Source organism: Triturus cristatus, chromosome 10 (assembly GCF_964204655.1).
Source record: "Triturus cristatus chromosome 10, aTriCri1.1, whole genome shotgun sequence".
Classification (NCBI taxonomy): Eukaryota; Metazoa; Chordata; class Amphibia; order Caudata; family Salamandridae; genus Triturus; species Triturus cristatus.
Genome location: NC_140593.1, coordinates 141,058,222 through 141,075,770, shown reverse-complemented (window position 1 = coordinate 141,075,770; position 17,549 = coordinate 141,058,222). Strand labels below are relative to the sequence as shown.

Below are 17,549 nucleotides of genomic sequence, written 5' to 3'. Positions count from 1 at the left end.
TCTCATAGTAATGTTGGGAAATCCTATATCATACATGATATGCGCAGGCATCTTCCCAGAAAGGGTCTTCAGCATCCAAGCTAGAAACAGACAGTCCACTAGGAGGTCACGCAGTGGTGCTACCTGCTGTCGTCTCAAGCAAAGCGTGACAACCCCAAGGCAGAAACTGACTTTGCTGGCTGGGAAACAACAGAAGGCTGTGAGTGGAAGGTGTGTGTGTCAGGAGGCCATCAAGGAAACTTGTTGATAAGGCAGTTTGGTGCTAATATAGACACTAGATAGAGGCTAGGAATAGAGGAGTTCCAATAAAGATTGATTCCATCAATGATTTCTCATAATACACACCATCTGAAATGTTCTAATCTTTCTTGTATTTACATTTTTACTTTTTACCATTATTTTTATTTCTGCACTAACACTCATCCATACAAGCAGCACTAGAACATGGCATAATTATTTAATAAAAACTTTAAAAATAACCCAATGTGCATTTCATGTTTTTCAATGTGCATTGCCTCTGGGTAAGTCACGCGAAGGGCCCGTGTCACGGACTGGTTGTCTTTCCCGCGTGTTTGTATGTTGCTTCAGACCAGTGCTCAGCAGGGGGCTCTGAAAATCGAACTGGGTTGTATTTACAAGAGGACTTGTAAACATGTATCATGTGAATAACAATGTGCAACACTGTTTCTCATAGTTTACAAGTTTTTGTAAATTGCCCGCTCTCTGGTCAACTAAAAACATACTTTATAACAACACTCATCTATGTGTAATAACAGGAGAAAAAGAATAGTAAAACATAATTAAACACAAGTAGCGAAGAGGCAAAGAGAAAATGGGAATTTATTTAGCAGACCTTGAGTGAAAAATGAGTGTAGTAGAACGAACCCGTCTAACTTTCGTTCAACTCACAAACTTAATTTTCTCTTTATTAGATTTTAATTTCGATGTGTTTCATGCTCCATTTTTTAGCACCACTGGAAATCCAATATCTAGTGCAAATTATATAGTTCATAAATTCGCATGCACCCAAAAGTAATTATCTAAATACCAAGGCAATCTGGAGGAGCGGGGAGATATTTCAATGCTAATTAGCAAAAAAGGTCACGTATGGCAGTCAGTCACTCTTCATCATTTAGGAATCTATCGTGAGATGGCCTGTTGTGGCTCTTCAATTTGTTATACAGAAGCCAGACAACGAGCTAGTAGAAGTTAAAAATACAATTCCATCCTCTAAGATGCAGCACAATCAAGGAGGATAAAATATAAGAATATTTTGGCAACGTGATGGAAGATGAGGGAGGTAAAGTCAATTTCACCATTTTCAATAGGAATAAACAAGCTGACCTTTTCATAGATCGGCTGCGGCAAGCAAAATGGAGCATCTTTGTTTAATCGTGGCTGCTATTTAGGGACCCCACTCAACCGAAGGCTTTTGTATGTCTATGAGGTGAACGAAGAGAGTTCACTGCTTCCACTTGGGCAGAGAGCCTATATGTGGCTTTACATTCTCCTAGTCAGAAATTGAAGATATTATAGCACATGTCCCATTTTGTTGGTAGTTTTTTGAGTGACAAACTTGTATCTGCAGAAATAAAGGTTGGAGAAGTTAGATGCCAGCGTAAGGTTGTTGCAAATTTGAGATTTTCCCAGAAGTGTGTAGGGACATAGGTACATGCATCCTTGCCTTCATGTACGAACAGGTCTGGCTGAGCCCCTGATGAGCAGTATATAAATGCAAAGGGAAAATAGTGTCACTGCATTAGATTGCAAAGGCACAAAGTGGGCTTCATGTAACAGAATGAAAGATTACTAAACAATGTCACACCCAACAATACCAACGTGTCAGATGGATTTTCTACAAATGATTGTTTTGGGCACAAAATGAGATAGGTCTGCAGGGATGGATCCAAGCAAAATGTGTCAAATGGCAGAGTTGGCTAGTTGGTCCAATCACTATTCTTTCCTCACAACACGCACATCGTTCCAGCATTATTAGTCACAAAAATTAGATAGGGTACTTGTTGTTTGTTCCTGTGTTGTCTGCATTTAAATGGAAAATGGTCCCACGTGCCATTTATGGAGCTGGGCACCAAGTCAAGACAAGGTTAATTTTTTCTTCTTCTACAATGATGTGGGTGATTCGAGGTAGGCTAAGTTGTGCCTCCTGGTTAAGGGTGGGCGGAATTTGTGAAATTCACTTTTGCAAATAATCGCGAAAATGTTAAAATTCTCCGCAAAAACGCGGAAATATCGCAAAGATGCGGAAGTTTGTTTCCCGCCCGTTCGCGGTATTTTCTGCATGGTCGCGGCTCACCAAATTACCCATGCGGTTGCACGCGGGCGCGGCCATCTTGTTTTCATTTGTCTTGCGGTGCATGATCGCAAGAAGAAAGACGTGATCGTGCGACGAATGACGTTACTGCGGCGCGAACTGTCGCGAGACAGCGCAAATGGCTACCAACAATCCAACATCTCGTGGAGAACGCGACCGGACCGGGAAAACTTGTCGGCGAACGCGGGGATTCAGGTAAGGCGATCGCGTGCACGCGAGAATGTATTATTTTACAGCGCGAACAAGCAAAAAATTTCCGGTAAAATGCGGATTGCGGAAATTTTTACATTTTCGCGCTCTCCGCGGAACGCGAAAATGTCAAATTATCGCAATTTCCGCGAGCGGAACGGAATTTTAGCCCAGGCCTACTCCTGGTCCACCAGCAATGCTCAAAAATCTCAACTCGGTACTGGCAAGAGGCATTAAGACGTGAAAGGGATTGGGCTAGGGATATTCTGTGGCGGATCTCGACTGAGTGCGGTAATATAGTGGTGTGGAATCTGTTTCCTCCGCTCGCAATTCTTTGGGAGTTTGAAACAGTAATCTCACAAGGAGCAGATCAGGAACATAGGGTAAATAAACCTTTTATTTCTCTGATACTTGATTTTTGGGGGTTTAGGGAATTTTCTGCATGAATGGAACAGCGTCCCTCCACCATAGGTGATATTGGGGGATATTTACGAGAAACTGTTGGAACACCGCGTTAAGCCAAAATTGCTAACACTGCGCTCTGATAGTTTCAAAACGCAGGGATGCGCCGTATTTACAAAAATGCGGCCTACCCCTGCGTTTCCCCTAGCATTGGCTGTATATTTAGCTGTCGAGCACCAAAGCAGGCCCCCTTGCACCCTAGCGCAAGGGTGCCAGCGTGGCAGGGAATGATTGTTTATGTTCAGGAAGGTGTCCCTTCCTGCGCATAATCACTAATGGCGATTTGTAATTTCTTTGTGTGCTACAGAATGCAGCGCATATATATGTTGCAAAATCTCATTTTTTAATGAGTGTTTATGTGCAGGAAGGCACACTTTCTGCACATGAACAATCACTAATGGCGATTTGCTGTTTCTATGTAGAGACAGCAAAAACGCCTGTTCAAGGCCAGGTTTTCCCTGGTCTTATTTTTGGCGCTGCCCCATGTTTATGGCACCCTTGTAAATAGGGAGCAGCTTCACAAAACATTGGATGTTGCGGGGGACACCCACAGCAACACCTATTACCCGCCCCTTTGCCGCAGAGGACTGCTGCGGTAAGAGGCATATTGACAAGGTGGCGTTAAGCCACATTAAGTGGCGTAATGCCATCTTGTAAATATGGAGCAGGGCATTGCGCCACAGGAACGTCATTACAAGTGGCGTTCCTGTGGCGCATTGCCCTTGTAAATATGCCCCATTCGATTTTTAAACTAAGATTTGGTATAAACCCTCTTAGAAGTGACTTTAATATGCATCCTCGTACTTGTGCACATGGTGGCCATTGCATTTGGCAGTTAAATATGAAATGTAGTTGTCCCCATATTTTAACTGTACTTTATTTTTACTGCAGCATCATTGCTGTTCATGACTGCTTTTACTGAGTCTGGAAGATTGACTCATAGGTCTGGTATTGATTTATTGCTGAATCTACTCTGTTTTGCTGTTGCAGTTTCATTGGTTTGTTTTTTAATGTTCACTGAATTCTATACTGTAGTGGGGTTATGTTTTATTTGAATCCTGAACTGTACCTGTTTTCATTGTCTGAATAATGTTTTTGTATCTTATAGTTTGAAAGACTTTGTCAATAAATTGATTATTGATTTAAAAAACTATTTGTTTGTTTGGTTAAATGGACGGTTTGCTTGGAGAAAATCTGACAACTATTTTCTGACAAAAGCACAGGCTTGAAGGTCCGTTGTGTCTTCATTAAGGCAAGAACTGTGTGTTTTCTGAACAAAAGTAAGAGTTGGTTGTTTTGAACTAAAGCAGCTTTGGACATACAAGCTGAAAGGGAAAACTCCTTAGAATGGGACTCTGAAAAGCTTTTTTCGAGGTAATTGGCCAGCCACGAAGCTCAAGACTGAAGGTGAGCCATCTTTCACCAGGTTCAACCCCATCCCTGGGGGGCATCAGCTAGAGCCCTAGCAGACACACAGGTAGACTAGAGGGCCTCCAGGTAAACTACTAGAGGCGTCTTGTTACCAATGGCCATGCAGGAGGCCAGGTCTGATGCCTTTGCCCGGGCATGTTAGCCTTCCTTCACCAGCACTAGGTGGACCGGCCTAATTGACTAGGCTAATCTTGATCTATCAGGTTCCTTGGTCGCTATCACGAGGAGCACCGTGTAGCAAGTCCATCCTCTACTTGGATCGGTGATAAATCAACAAAGGGCACAATAGGTTCTGAATTATTATCAGTGGCACCCGACACCAGGTCCCATCCCAGCTGATCTTGATGCGTGAGTTGCTGCCTAAACACCTGTGGCTGCTTATGACAGATTTACTGGAAATCCACGAAAGACGCATTTCTTTCAACCTGTGTGGTCTACACTTTTTGGGCCTGATTCACAAATGGCCCCTGCGCTCAGAGCGGAGGCGCGCAGTTGCAGGGGAGTCTCCGCACTCGGACGGAATCTCCGCAATGAGACTTCTCACTGTGGTTGAGTCTGCCCCGAGTGTGGAGACTCCCCTACGACTGTGGAGCCTCTGTCACGAGTGCAGAAGTCCTTTGTGAATCTGGCCCAGTATGTTTTCAGTGTTGGAATCAAATGCAGGATTATTTCTGTCTTATTTTTCTGGAGAAGGTACTTGTCGACATAAAGGGCCTGATTACGATGTCTGACAGACTACCACCGACAGGCTGTCAGTGGTGGTCCACCGACACACAGGCCATCGGCTGAACACCACATTGCAATGCAGGTGGTTGGACCACAGCGGTTGGGGAGAAGACCGCCGCCTCTGACAGGATCATCTGATCCCGACGAGGCGGCGGTCAAAATTGTACTCAAGACAAGAGGCGGTGCCGAGGCAGGCACTGCCGTCGGGTTACGCGATGTCCCTTTGAAACAGCCTTTTCTTGGCAGTGCGACCGCTATTAAAAGGCTGTCAGAATGGGACTTTGGGGGCCCCAATCTGGCCCCCGTCCCTCGTGGGTCACTGCAAGGGGGCCCTTGGGGCACATGTAGTGCCCCCACGCACATCCATGCACTGTGCATGGATGTGCATAAAGAGCTCATTGACACTGCAGCTTGTGCTGCGGCCGCAGCACAAGCTGCAGTGTGAATGAGCATTTTCTGACAACCACCACAGTGGTCATATCATAATTGGGCGGTCAGACCGCAGACTGCTTTTTGGGCACAACAGCAGACGGCAGTCCAACCGGCCGATATGATAACCGGGCCAAAGCTCTTATAGAAAAAGACTCCTAATCATAATCTTGATTTTTTTTAGAATGCATTCAAGCACATTTTGGACTGTGGATCCAGGTTTTAAGGAAAAAGTACGTCGTGTTCTATCATTCCCATTTTAAACATGTAGGGGTAGATTTACAAACATTTTGCTCTGGGTTTGTGTCACAAAAGTGACAAAAAACCAGCACAAAATGATTTTGTGCTATTTACTTACCAATGCAAAACTTGTTTTGCACTGGAAAGTAGCCTAAAAGTAACACAAAGTAGCGTGAAGCGCTGCTTTCCATTACTTAGTGTCAAAAGGGCGTTACATGGGTGGTACATGCAACCACACATATGTTTAGATGCAAAACCCAATCTATTAACAATAGTAGACAGTTTTTTTTCACCAAAAATTAGGGCCATTTGAAAGGAGACGTTAAAAGGAGAAATTGTATTTATTTATTTATTTATTTGAGTTTTATATAGCGCTGGCTAGACCCGGAGGTATCAGAGCACATTACATAAGGAACAACATAGCGAGTTACAAGGTACAATAATTTAAACATTTGCTGCACAGAAATTACAAAGTAAATGGCAAATCATAAGGGATGTTTCCATTTTTCTCCTTTTCTGACTTTCCGTGTGTGCAGCACTGCATAGCACGCATACAGGGTAGGAAAATAATTCAAACTGGTCTAGGCATAGTATTTTGTACTGGTAGGTAACCCTTCCAGTACAAATTCTATGCTAGATTCACGCACACACCCTTGCACTATGGTGCAAAGGTGTGTGCGTGGATCTTGGCAGCAAAATTCTGGGGAGGAGAGTAGCAAATCTCTGTAGATATGGCCCTGTCCTGCTCCCTCCCTGTCACAAAACGGAGCGCATCATTTTTGGCAGCTGCACAGCGTTGCGTGAGACTTTTATAAATCTGGTCCATAGTGTTTAGTGGCACTGACAGATGACTGTTTAGCGAAGATTTCCCCGCTGACATGACGGGGGTCTCTGAATAGGACAGGGGTGAGATCTCTGATGATGTGTGGCTTAAATGACTCTGTGATTTGCCAGATTCTCACCAGTCAATAGTGTTTTTATGAGGATCCTGGGGAGGAGTTAAAAGACGCTCTAGCTTACAAAGTTTAATCATTTTTCTGAATTGATTGATCAGTTTTACCACTTTGATTATAGATTATCCGAAAGGAATAGGTATAAGAAATGACATGGGGTAAACGTCCACCTGATTTTGAAAGATGTAATACAGTGGAGACCAAATCACAGGACTAGTCCAATCAATGCAAGTCATTGCAATTCAGAGAAGAGAGTAAAAATAAATGAGGTCAGAATAATCTATGTCGGATATACAAACAATTTTTTGCACACTGCTCCAATCAAAGCACTGTGCTATGTCACACTCACCATCAATTTTTGAGTCTTACACGTTAGTTATGGAATTACCCTTGAAATTCAAAATCACATCATGTTTATTTTCGGAAGTCACCTGCATGGACTTACAAGTGTCCCTGGCTGTACTTGAGATTGAAAACACTGCTGTAGCCCCATTGTAGTGTTCTACTGTACACGCTCTAGTGTTCAGCATGTACCTGTTAAACAGCCACTCCTTTGAGGGCTGTCTTTACACCCACCCCACACCCATCCGGCACAGGCATCACCAGTCAGGTGACCCTGCCAATAAAATGGCTCAAGTGCACGTGCTGGTGGCCAGTTACTAGTAGCCATACTACTGTGGCTGCGTCCATTATTTCTAAATACGTGGGCCTAGAGGTCCCGACTGTACACCCCATGTCCATGGAAGCCATTAAATGACTGTACCTTTCATGCATGTAGTGGACTCCAAGCAGCAGTTGCACAAACCACTCCACTATCTGCCCTTCACTGAATCTCTGCCCCGCTTTCTTGTATTCTCGGATTTTGCAGTCAAGGTCTCCACCCTGGAAAAAGAATATTAATGTGTTTAGTTACATGGCATGTTTGCAGATGCAGAATCGAACATGTATGTGAATACTTATGTAATGGTACATGCATCGCATGCACCGAGATAGAGAACAGCCATGTAGACAATAATAAAACACAAAAAAACATGATTCACAAATACCGCTCTCCCTCTAATAGCGCCAAGAAGCCACTGGTTAGTTTGCGCTCTAGAAATAATAATAACCTAACATAACATATATCCACACTAATGTGAAAATTATCAGTACGAATATCAGCATTTTGTAAATGAACATTGAATCTTGTGTCTTACAAAACTTGAAATTGTGTTCATAAAGTGACTTGTTATGAAGTACAATAATGGTCCTATGTTACTTTTGAGTAAACCTGTTCACTGGGGTGGGTTTACGACAATCCAGGACGGTGGCACCTGCATTGGTGGTGAACACATGCAAGCATCTAAGCAGGTGCCCACCCTGAAAACGAATTCCTTTTAGTTAGAAATACATTTTCACCATCTCCAACGAACTTCTGTTTTAGCAGCATATATTTCAGTTGAAAACAAGAGTTCATCCGAATTTGTCCAGATGAAGAACTTGCTTAAATAATTATTTTGGGGTCGAAACGTCAACAATATTAGTGAACTTAGACTACTGTCCATATACATTATATAACGAGCACTGATAGAAGGTTTGGTACCCTGAGTTGTGTCAATCTTTTGTCACAACTCACGTGGACTGCTCTATTTTTTCTTCATAGGGCACTTCATTTGTGACTGGATTATGCTATGAAGATTTTGGTGATTTATTACATTCTGGTCTGTGGTTTCTCATCCATTGCGCGGAGTTGTGGACATTCAACTGAGTTGAATGTGATATGAATAAGTCCATAAGGACCATTGTTTTCCTTGTCATACAATCCAGGTTCAGAGCAAAACGGGGTTGCTCCATAGATTGGCATTGGTGTCTCCCAAAAATGAGACATATCCTCTGCCCTTTAGTGGGGGACGGGCTGACCACAGAACTTGAGAAATGGAAACATTATTTAAACATTAAATTCAAACACATCACCGATTGGAAATATTCTTGTAAGAGGGATATAAAAAAACAATTTGTAGCAAATTTTTAGAATTCAACTTAGACAGGGCTCAGAAGATCAAGATCTTTAGATGCCATTTCAGAACTGTGCAAAATGATGCTAAGGAAACATATGCAACTCAACTTTAACTTATGATGACCGCTGCAATCTCAACACGCAATGCAGGGGACTCAATCCTAATGCCATTGGATGAAAGAGTGGCCGCGTAGATGCCTGAATCTGAGTGGATAGATCATGCGCTCTCACTTTACTCCTCTACAGGAGTACTGCCTCCTCCCGAAAGGGTAGCAAAGGCAATACTTGCTACCCCAACGCAGCCTCCTATCCCTCAAGCTACAGCAAAATGTGTTAAAGATGCATGAGTTGTTGCTCAAGGGCCAAATGGTCCGCCAGCCAGTCACCATTTTAAAGCAGAGTGCTCAACTCTGGGGGACTTTTCTTGCCCCTTCATTTTCTGCTTGTTCATCTTCACCCTCAGCAATGGAGACAGATCGCATTGCTCTACGCCATTGGTACATTATTTGCAGCATCTGTTGCGGGGCATTTTCAAGCTTGGGAGAATAGTCGTGGAAAATGTAGTTCAAACAAGTAAGTTTTCACCAGAATAATGCTGGCTTCAATAGTATTTCAATGGTACGATTAATTTTGGAGAAATATGTGGAAAGGAAGGGTCAGCCAGTATCCGCTGCACTTAGATTTATCCAAAGCCTTCGACAAGGTCGATTGGGAAATATTATGGTGAAAACTGTCTGTCTTTCAAATTCCAGGGATGCTGTTTAGAGAGTGAGTGGCTTTACAAACAAATGCCTGGATCAGAGTACTCATACGAGCATATCGAGGAATAAAAAAAATACCCCTGCCTAATAGTTTAAAACAAGGATATCTATTTGCACCTTTACTATTTTTTTATTTTCTTTATATATTTACTGCTTACTTGATAAATTATATCATGTACATAAATTCCCACCAATTATAGGAGAAAAATCTTTAAAGGTACCTCTCTATGCAGATGACGTCTTGATCTTGGATTTAACCCCTGTTGGGTTCCAATTAAGATTGTCTGACCTTCAGTCATTTGCTGACTAACATTATTTCAGGTTCAGCAGAAAGAAGTCCAAGATCATGAGAATTGAAGTAATTCCAAATTTAAATAATAGCTAAGCGGGTTAAGGCTGAAGTAGATACACTCTCATAAAGACAATACGAACTTCAATCTTCACAAACAAAGTTTCAGTGCAAAAAGCATTTCCCAATCCTCAGATCTTTGTTCTGTTTTTAACACTTTGTCAAAAAGCACTTGAGCCATGTGCATAAAATATGTATAGCAAAGATTCTCCCACCATTTTATAAGTCATTGAATGTATATCACATACATAATTTGTGTTCTGAATATTGTGGAAGGTAGATTTTTAAAGGTCATTCATGATTGTTAGGAAAAGTCTCTCCATCGAGGCTATTCCCCTGGAGATGGTATTAACAGCTAATAAAACTAAAAATATACCTCATATTGACAGCTTTGCTCCCTTATATTCCCTTTTCTCCACCCTTCCAATTATCTTTCCATCATTGGATTTCCATTGGTTTTTCTGCTGTCCTCCAAGTAACAATTGGGAGAGGATGTGGTCCGTCGGCTACGCTGCCGACTTTGGTGCTGGAAACCAGAGTTCGAGCCTCGAGGTCGCGTCCACATCCTGTGATTCTGGGCAAATCACTTAATCTCCCCGTGCCTGAATGTGTAATGTAAATACGGTGCTATGTAAAGCGCTCCAATACCTTCGGGTCGAGTTTGCGCTATATAAATATGCAACAAAAACAAAAAAAAAACAATGAGCCTCTGGGTGGGTCCAGGCTCCCTGGAAATTGGTCCTGGCAGGAGACCTGTGGCAAAGGTCCTGTGTCATCCAAACATGGATGATGTCATACAGAGAGCATTTTCCTGAATGCTCACTTAAATTGCAGCTCCTTCCAGACATGCCGCCCTGCTCTTGTGCTAATTCATCTGCGTCCGCTACATTCGTCTTGTGCTGTGGTCATGTCTTCCCCTTAGAGGCTAGCTGTAAATGGTCCTTGTCCAGCAAGTGAGCTATGACGGGAAGTGAGAAATGTAAGTGTATGAAATTGGGTTATTAGTTATCCAAGAGGTGAACCCTGCACAAGTAATAGATCCACAATTGTCTTCTTACTGGACACCAAGCACCCCATTTTAGCATTTGACTCTTTCAGGGTAGCGAAGCAGAGCAAACCAAGGTCTACTCAGGGGAGGTGGTGTGGACTCGAAAGCTTCGTTCACTGACTGCAATAACTAGGCTCAATAACTGATTGTCCAGTCATTGCTTTCTCTTTGAAAAAGGAAAAGTACATTTATTTCACACACACTATTAAATATTGTGCATTAACTTACAAATATATACATCAAGCAGATGGAAATAGCTTTGGTGACATTCTGAAATTACAGGAACACCAAAATCACAAGACCCCCCCCCCCCAGCTATACCATAGAACATAAGATAACACACGCCTACAAAACCCTCCACCACCAAGGACCTGAATACATGAACCACTGCCTGAACTTCCACCAACCATCCAGAAACCTTCGCTCCGTCTCCCTCGCACAGACACCCTGCATCCGCCATAGCCACAGCGGAGGCAGCTCATTCTCCCACCTCGCCGCCAAGTTCTGCAATGCCCTCCCTCTCCACCTCTGAACATCGCACCCGCTTCTGGACTTCAGGAAGCGACTCAAGACCTGGCTTTTTGACTAAGCCTAGCAACCCAGCACCTGGATACCCTCACAGGTGATAAGCTTTACAAGTACTGATTGAATGATTCAATCAATCAGGGGTTTATAAAGCGCGTTACTCACCCGTGAGGGTCTCAAGGTGCTGGGGGGGTGCAGCTTGATTGAACATCATAATATAAGTGGTATCAAGGTAAATAAAGCATGCCTGTTGGCTTTGTCAAGGGGTCACCACATCAATATTTAAGGTAATCCTATTGGCTTTGTCAAGGAGTAACCACACTTAGAAGGCAAACCTATTGGCTTCATCAACGGGCCATCACATTGTAAGAACCATAACCACGGGTTAAAATCACCATCATGTTAATAGACTCAATAACCATATGTGAACATAATCCTTGGTAATAAAAGCATTGTAATATTTATCAAAAAGCACTATCAGTAAAATACTTTGAATACTGAGTCTTTCTTTTACACACTTAGGCAGCATGGAACGCAGACATAGGACCAACCACTAGAGATCCCTCCTAAGACAGAGAGCAAAAGTGCCAGCTTTGGTAAGCTGTAAAAGTGATGGAAAACTCTCCTTGGTCATGAATTCAATGGCCAAGGAGACTTATGGGTAATTTTCAAAATCACTTTTAAAGGGGGGGTGGGACAATCCGTGCAGCCCCCACTACAGTGAAAAATAACATTGGTGTTGCCCCTGCCTCTTCTTGTGTACCACAGGAGTAAGAATTACAGAAAACACGCTCTTGCAAGGCATTATGGGGCACCCCAGACCCAAAGCAGAAATTATTATAACAGCGGGTTTTCCCGCTGTGGTACTTTGCCAAGCAGGTTTTCTTTTTGTTTTTCATTGGTGTGTCTTTCAATTCTCTGTGCCCGAGTCCACTGTGCACTCAGATGCAGGCAAGTACGGAGGGGGCCAGCACCGGGAGCCCACTCCAGGCTGTCCTGCTTGTGCACACACCTTTGGTGTGGCGCACGGTAGCTGGCCTTTTCTATGCTGCTTCCCAGCAGGAGCAGTCTCTCGTTTTCTGCAGGAGCGGCCATGTGTGGTTTGGCCTTTGTTCTGGGTCCCAAGGATGGGGTTCCGGGACCTGTTGTTGGTGCATGGCCTCCAGGGGGATGGGAGCCCCCAAGGACATCCTTGATACAGGGGAGGGGGCCATGCACACCAGGTCCCCCACAAATAATTTAAATGAAGAGTCGCAGCATTCGTCAATCGGAGGTCAAACATCAAATCCCTCAACGCTGCATAACTCAGGCCCATGGGCCTATTTCAATGATGTTGGGATCATTTTACAACTGGTGGCGAGCTCTAGACCTCCTGATCTCTGGGAGAGGGGCATTCTGCAGGGAGCAGGTTTCACTGGCTCCCTGCATCATCTTTCTTCTTTGCCTGGCTCCTGGTGCACCTCTCCTCCTAGTGGGGCACAGAAGTCCAGGTCTTTCCCCAACTGTTCCTCAGAAGGTATAAAGGGGCAACACCACAGGCCCTGGAGAGACCATCTAGTCCTGGGTCAGCTCTAGATTCATTAGTCCATCCGGGCATCATGTGGCTCCTCCTTCTAACTGTCCATGGTGTTTCTGTTGTTGCCGTCCACAGAGTCGTTTTATGGCATGCGCAAAGTGGACAATTGATCAGGCCCTCTAACTTCCATCTGCCCCCCCCCCCCCCAGGAACTTTCCATTTGACCTGTCTACTATGACTGTTTCACTTTCTAAACCACTGTCCTTCTCTTTGCCTGCCTATACAGTTTACTCTGTTTCTCTCTGCCCAGAATCATCTAAAGGACGTTTGCGGTCCCAAACATGACATATTTAAATCATTTTGTGTGACCCATTTTCTGAAAGTTTAACATATAATTCAGTTTAGTTTGGGATTCCACATGCTTCCGCTAGCACAAAATGCTAAATAAATGTCAATGTGGTTCCTTACTGGGGTCCCCAACATATGACTTGCCTGGGGCCCCCAAAATCCTTAAAATGACAGTGGGCATCAAAGTACAGGGCCTTGCTCTTCTTTCAGGTTCCTGGGTGCCACTTTTACGCACAATGCTAGCCCATGAGTGGGGGATACCTCTTTGTCTAACTCTAAAACTGGTTCTGAGCAGTTCCTCCCTTTCCCCTGAGTTTGGCAAGTGATACAAAGGCAGTGGTAACCCTGGCGTCAGGTTCCTTTGTGTGTGCTGGGGGCAAGTTCCTTTGAAGTGTAATCAGGGCAGGGTACATCTCCTCCCCAGCCATCCTGCCAGGAAGGCCCACTCCCCTCTACACCCAGGTCCTTTTGTCTTCTGTCTGGCCGGAATACACATTTCCCAGTGGGAAAGCCATCACCAGCCCAGGCAGTTGGCCAACCACAGAAAGGCCCCAGTAACTTTAGGCAGTGAAATACCAACCTCCTAAAAGTGGAATTTCCAAAATAATAATTTTAAATCTGAATTTATGATTAAAGAGGATTTAAAATTACAATTATAATGAGTGAAATAAGTATTTCTCAAACTGGTACCAATCTGGAATCAACATTTAATGTATGTAACTATGTAGCCCAATGACAGCCTATGGAAGCAGCCAGTCTTGTTACAGTGAAAATCGTTTTTAGGGATACTTCACTGTAAGGTCATATTCAACATTAATTTCTAAATGTCCTACTTTTAAATATCATGCACCCTGACTTTATGGGCAATACATCATATATTTGCTTTACTTATTATTATTGAAAAGTGCAGTTTAGGCCTGTCAAAGGGTGTATTTTGACACATTGAATTTGCAGTTTAAATCTTTCATGGCCAAGCTACCTGTGTGCAGATACCAAGCTACCACAATTATAGTCTCTCAGACACAGCCCGCACATGTGCATACACACATGTGCACACGTGTTCACATGTAAGCAGCCCAGTTGGCTCTTACCCTACCTGCATCATGTTGGCCTTATTTTAAAATCGCTATGGTGATAAACAAATGCAGCCCAATATGCCATGAAATTGCAGTGAGTGAGATTTGGGTAGTGAGACAGCCACAATAAAGGTCCAAAAACTGGGTGATCCAAAGGAAAAAATCTGGGGGTACTAAATCGCTGTGACCCATTTGCAACAGCGATGTAGGTCATGTGGGTCATATTTGTGCACTCTAGATCACTACAAATATTACTTAATACATTGTGTTCCTTGCACCGTTGTCCCTTGATTCTAATGGTAGGTTCACCAGAAGCAGAGAATACGAGAGTGCCCATTTTCTCACTCACTCATTCAATTTTAGACTCTGCTTGTCGACCCAACAAATAAAAAACCCAGTCAGGCTTTCACAAGATCCTCAATCAATATGTATGAGCAGGAATTTCACAAAATTAATATCAGCAAAGATAATTTGCATATTTGTTGGTCATTCTGACAACTACTCTGACCTTTCACGTTTATGGGTTGATAATTCCAGCCATATTCATAATGTCCTTAAGCCTTCCTGTTCTGTATTCAGAATGACAATTACCTTAATCACTGCTCCCTTCACTACACCTTGCAGCACAAAAGAGACTTTAGTGACATCACAGCTTCCCTTCGGTCTCACCACAGCGATAACTTCCTCAAAGAAATCCATACTGAACAGTTTGCATAAGTTTCTGATCTCTGGTGAATTTACCTCAGTGAATCTGTGAACTTTGCATGTGGTTACAAGGGTTCTTAGAGCCAGCATGCAGATGTTCCTACAGGCTGGAGTACATTGTATGTGTTGTATTTACCCTGAGGTATTCGGATGCTAGTAGGCCCTGTATTCTCGAAATGTTTCTCACTTAATGTTGCAATTCGTAGCAGCTGAAGATTGACTGTCACACCAGCAGACAGTAGTGGTCCTGCATAAGAAAAGACTCAGGAATATTACTCACCTGTGTGCCTGCTGTAGTTCCCTCATAATGTTGACGAGTAACCTTAAGAGATGTGACTGGTTTGGTGACTTTTAAATATGAGATCTTGTCTTAGGGAGAGATGTGCATGAACATGAAAGTTTTTTGCTGTCTTGTGTGAATTGGAAAAAAGGTCTGACATTGAAAGCAGCGAAATGTGTATTTAAATGCGGTGAAGTGAATATATTTGTGGCACAAGATGACAAAGGAGGAGATCGAACCTATTGCTTTATCAAGGGGGGAGCATATCAACATATCTAAAGCAGATCTGTCATCTTTCTCAAAAAATCATCAATACTTTTAATCAAATGTATGTTTTGATAATTCACACAATGGAATGTTTATTAATATCGATTACTAAAAATTGTATAGGAAAGTTAAACATGTCTGGGTTTCCTTTTTTTGCATAGTTTTTATTTTTTTACATTTTGTGGGTGAAAAATGTGAAAGTAATTAGTCTGAGACATGTTGTTTTAAAAATAAGTAAATAAAACAAAGATGTCTCTGAGTCTTTCTTTTAACATTTTTTAGCCCAAAAATGCAACCAATGGGTCAGATTCTCTTCACTTACAGTGACAGCATTTTGCTTCGTCGCATGTGCACATCCACCTAAAAAGCTGTCAATTTCAGTGTCAGGGCCAGGTGAGCAATCTCTGCTTTCATTCCATGCTTTTTTCATTGGTTTTTTATTTATTTTTTCAATGGGTCCTTTTTTACTTATTTGCATTGTGCCACCATACGCATGCCACCTTTATACTGACCTTTGCCACTTTTAATGTCGGTTGCATATGTTTGCAAAAAGAAATAAATAAATGAATATTGTAGGCTTGACATTCTGACTTTGTCAATGCTTTTTGTTTTTGAACCAGGTTGTAAAAGGAGACATCAACTTTCTCTGAAAATTAGGAAACAAGCATTAAAAAAGCCAATAGGTCTTCCTTGTATTTTGTGTCCTTATATAACACAAACAATGTGCTCCAGTGAAAACAAAGAAAGACAAAAACGATTTCTTTCTCTATCAAGTGCACCTGGGCCCCTGTTACGCCATTTCATTGGCCTGCGTGCATTTGAAGAATCACAGATGCACTATTTACACTAGGCCTGTAATTTGACATTTTTGCGTTCCGCGGAGAGCGCGAAAATGTCAAAATTTCCACAATCCGCATTTTACCGGAAATTTTTTGCTTGCTCGCGCTGTAAAATAATACATTCTGGCGTGCGCGCGATCGCCTTACCTGAATCCCCGCGATCGCCGACAAGTTTTCCCGATCTGGTCGCGTTCTCCACGAGATGTTGGATTGTTGGTAGCCATTTGCAATGTCTCGCGACAGTTCGTGCCCGCAGTAACGTCATTCGTCGCGCGATCACGTCGTCGCGCGATCACGTCTTTCTTCTCGCGATCATGCCTCGCGAGACAAGTGAAAACAAGATGGCCGCGCCCGCGAGCAACCGCATGGGTAAGTTGGCGAGCCACGACCACGCAGAAAATACCGTGAACGGGCGGGGAAAAAACTTCTGCATCTTCGCGATATTTCTTCGTGTTTGCTGAGATTTTTAACATTTTCGCGATAATTTGCGAAAGTGAATTTCACAAATTCCGCCCACCCCTAATTTACACTCGAAATGATTCTGTAAATGCACAGACTTTCACCTTGTTTTATCGAAATAAAGCACAGTTGCAGGACAGATGAGGTCAGTGCAAGCTTACTCAGTCACTCACAGCACAAGCAGAGACGTTCCACATTCTAAGGGGCCCCTGAGAAAGTGAACTGTCTCTCTATCTCCCATCCGTTTATTTCTCCATCTCAACCTTTACGGTATTATTCAATATTGTTTGGCATCATGGGGATTGAATAAACAGAAAATCGGCTATAACATACAAAGCTGTTCTGAACAGGGGCCCCCAAAGTACGTTTTGCCTGGGGCCCCCGAAATCCTCAAGATGATACTGAGCGCAAGCACCACATGTAAGCAGCTGTGCAAGATTGCCTCTATGGGGGGAATAAGTGTGCCCTACAAATACACGTCTGTGCTTCGTTTGTGAGCATCCTTTCGATATGCCCAAAATGTGCTTGTCTTTCAAAGGACAGGGGGCCAATGCCTGCGTTTGGCTTCTAGTAACTTCCAAACCAAGCTCTGGCCTTAAATTAAGGGCTCAGGTATGT

At 43.1% G+C, this 17,549-nt stretch overlaps 1 protein-coding gene across 3 annotated transcripts in view; it reads right to left on the bottom strand.

The window, feature by feature from the left end:
* The window catches only part of NEK11 (NIMA related kinase 11), an 835,513-nt gene that overhangs the window by 558,340 nt on the left and 259,624 nt on the right, over positions 1-17,549 (bottom strand). For all 3 annotated transcript variants that reach the window (XM_085630659.1, XM_085630661.1, XM_085630660.1), the window contains exon 4: positions 7,526-7,644. In XM_085630659.1, coding sequence (XP_085486785.1) covers positions 7,526-7,644 — 119 coding nt within the window. The remainder of the gene's footprint in view (positions 1-7,525; positions 7,645-17,549) is intronic.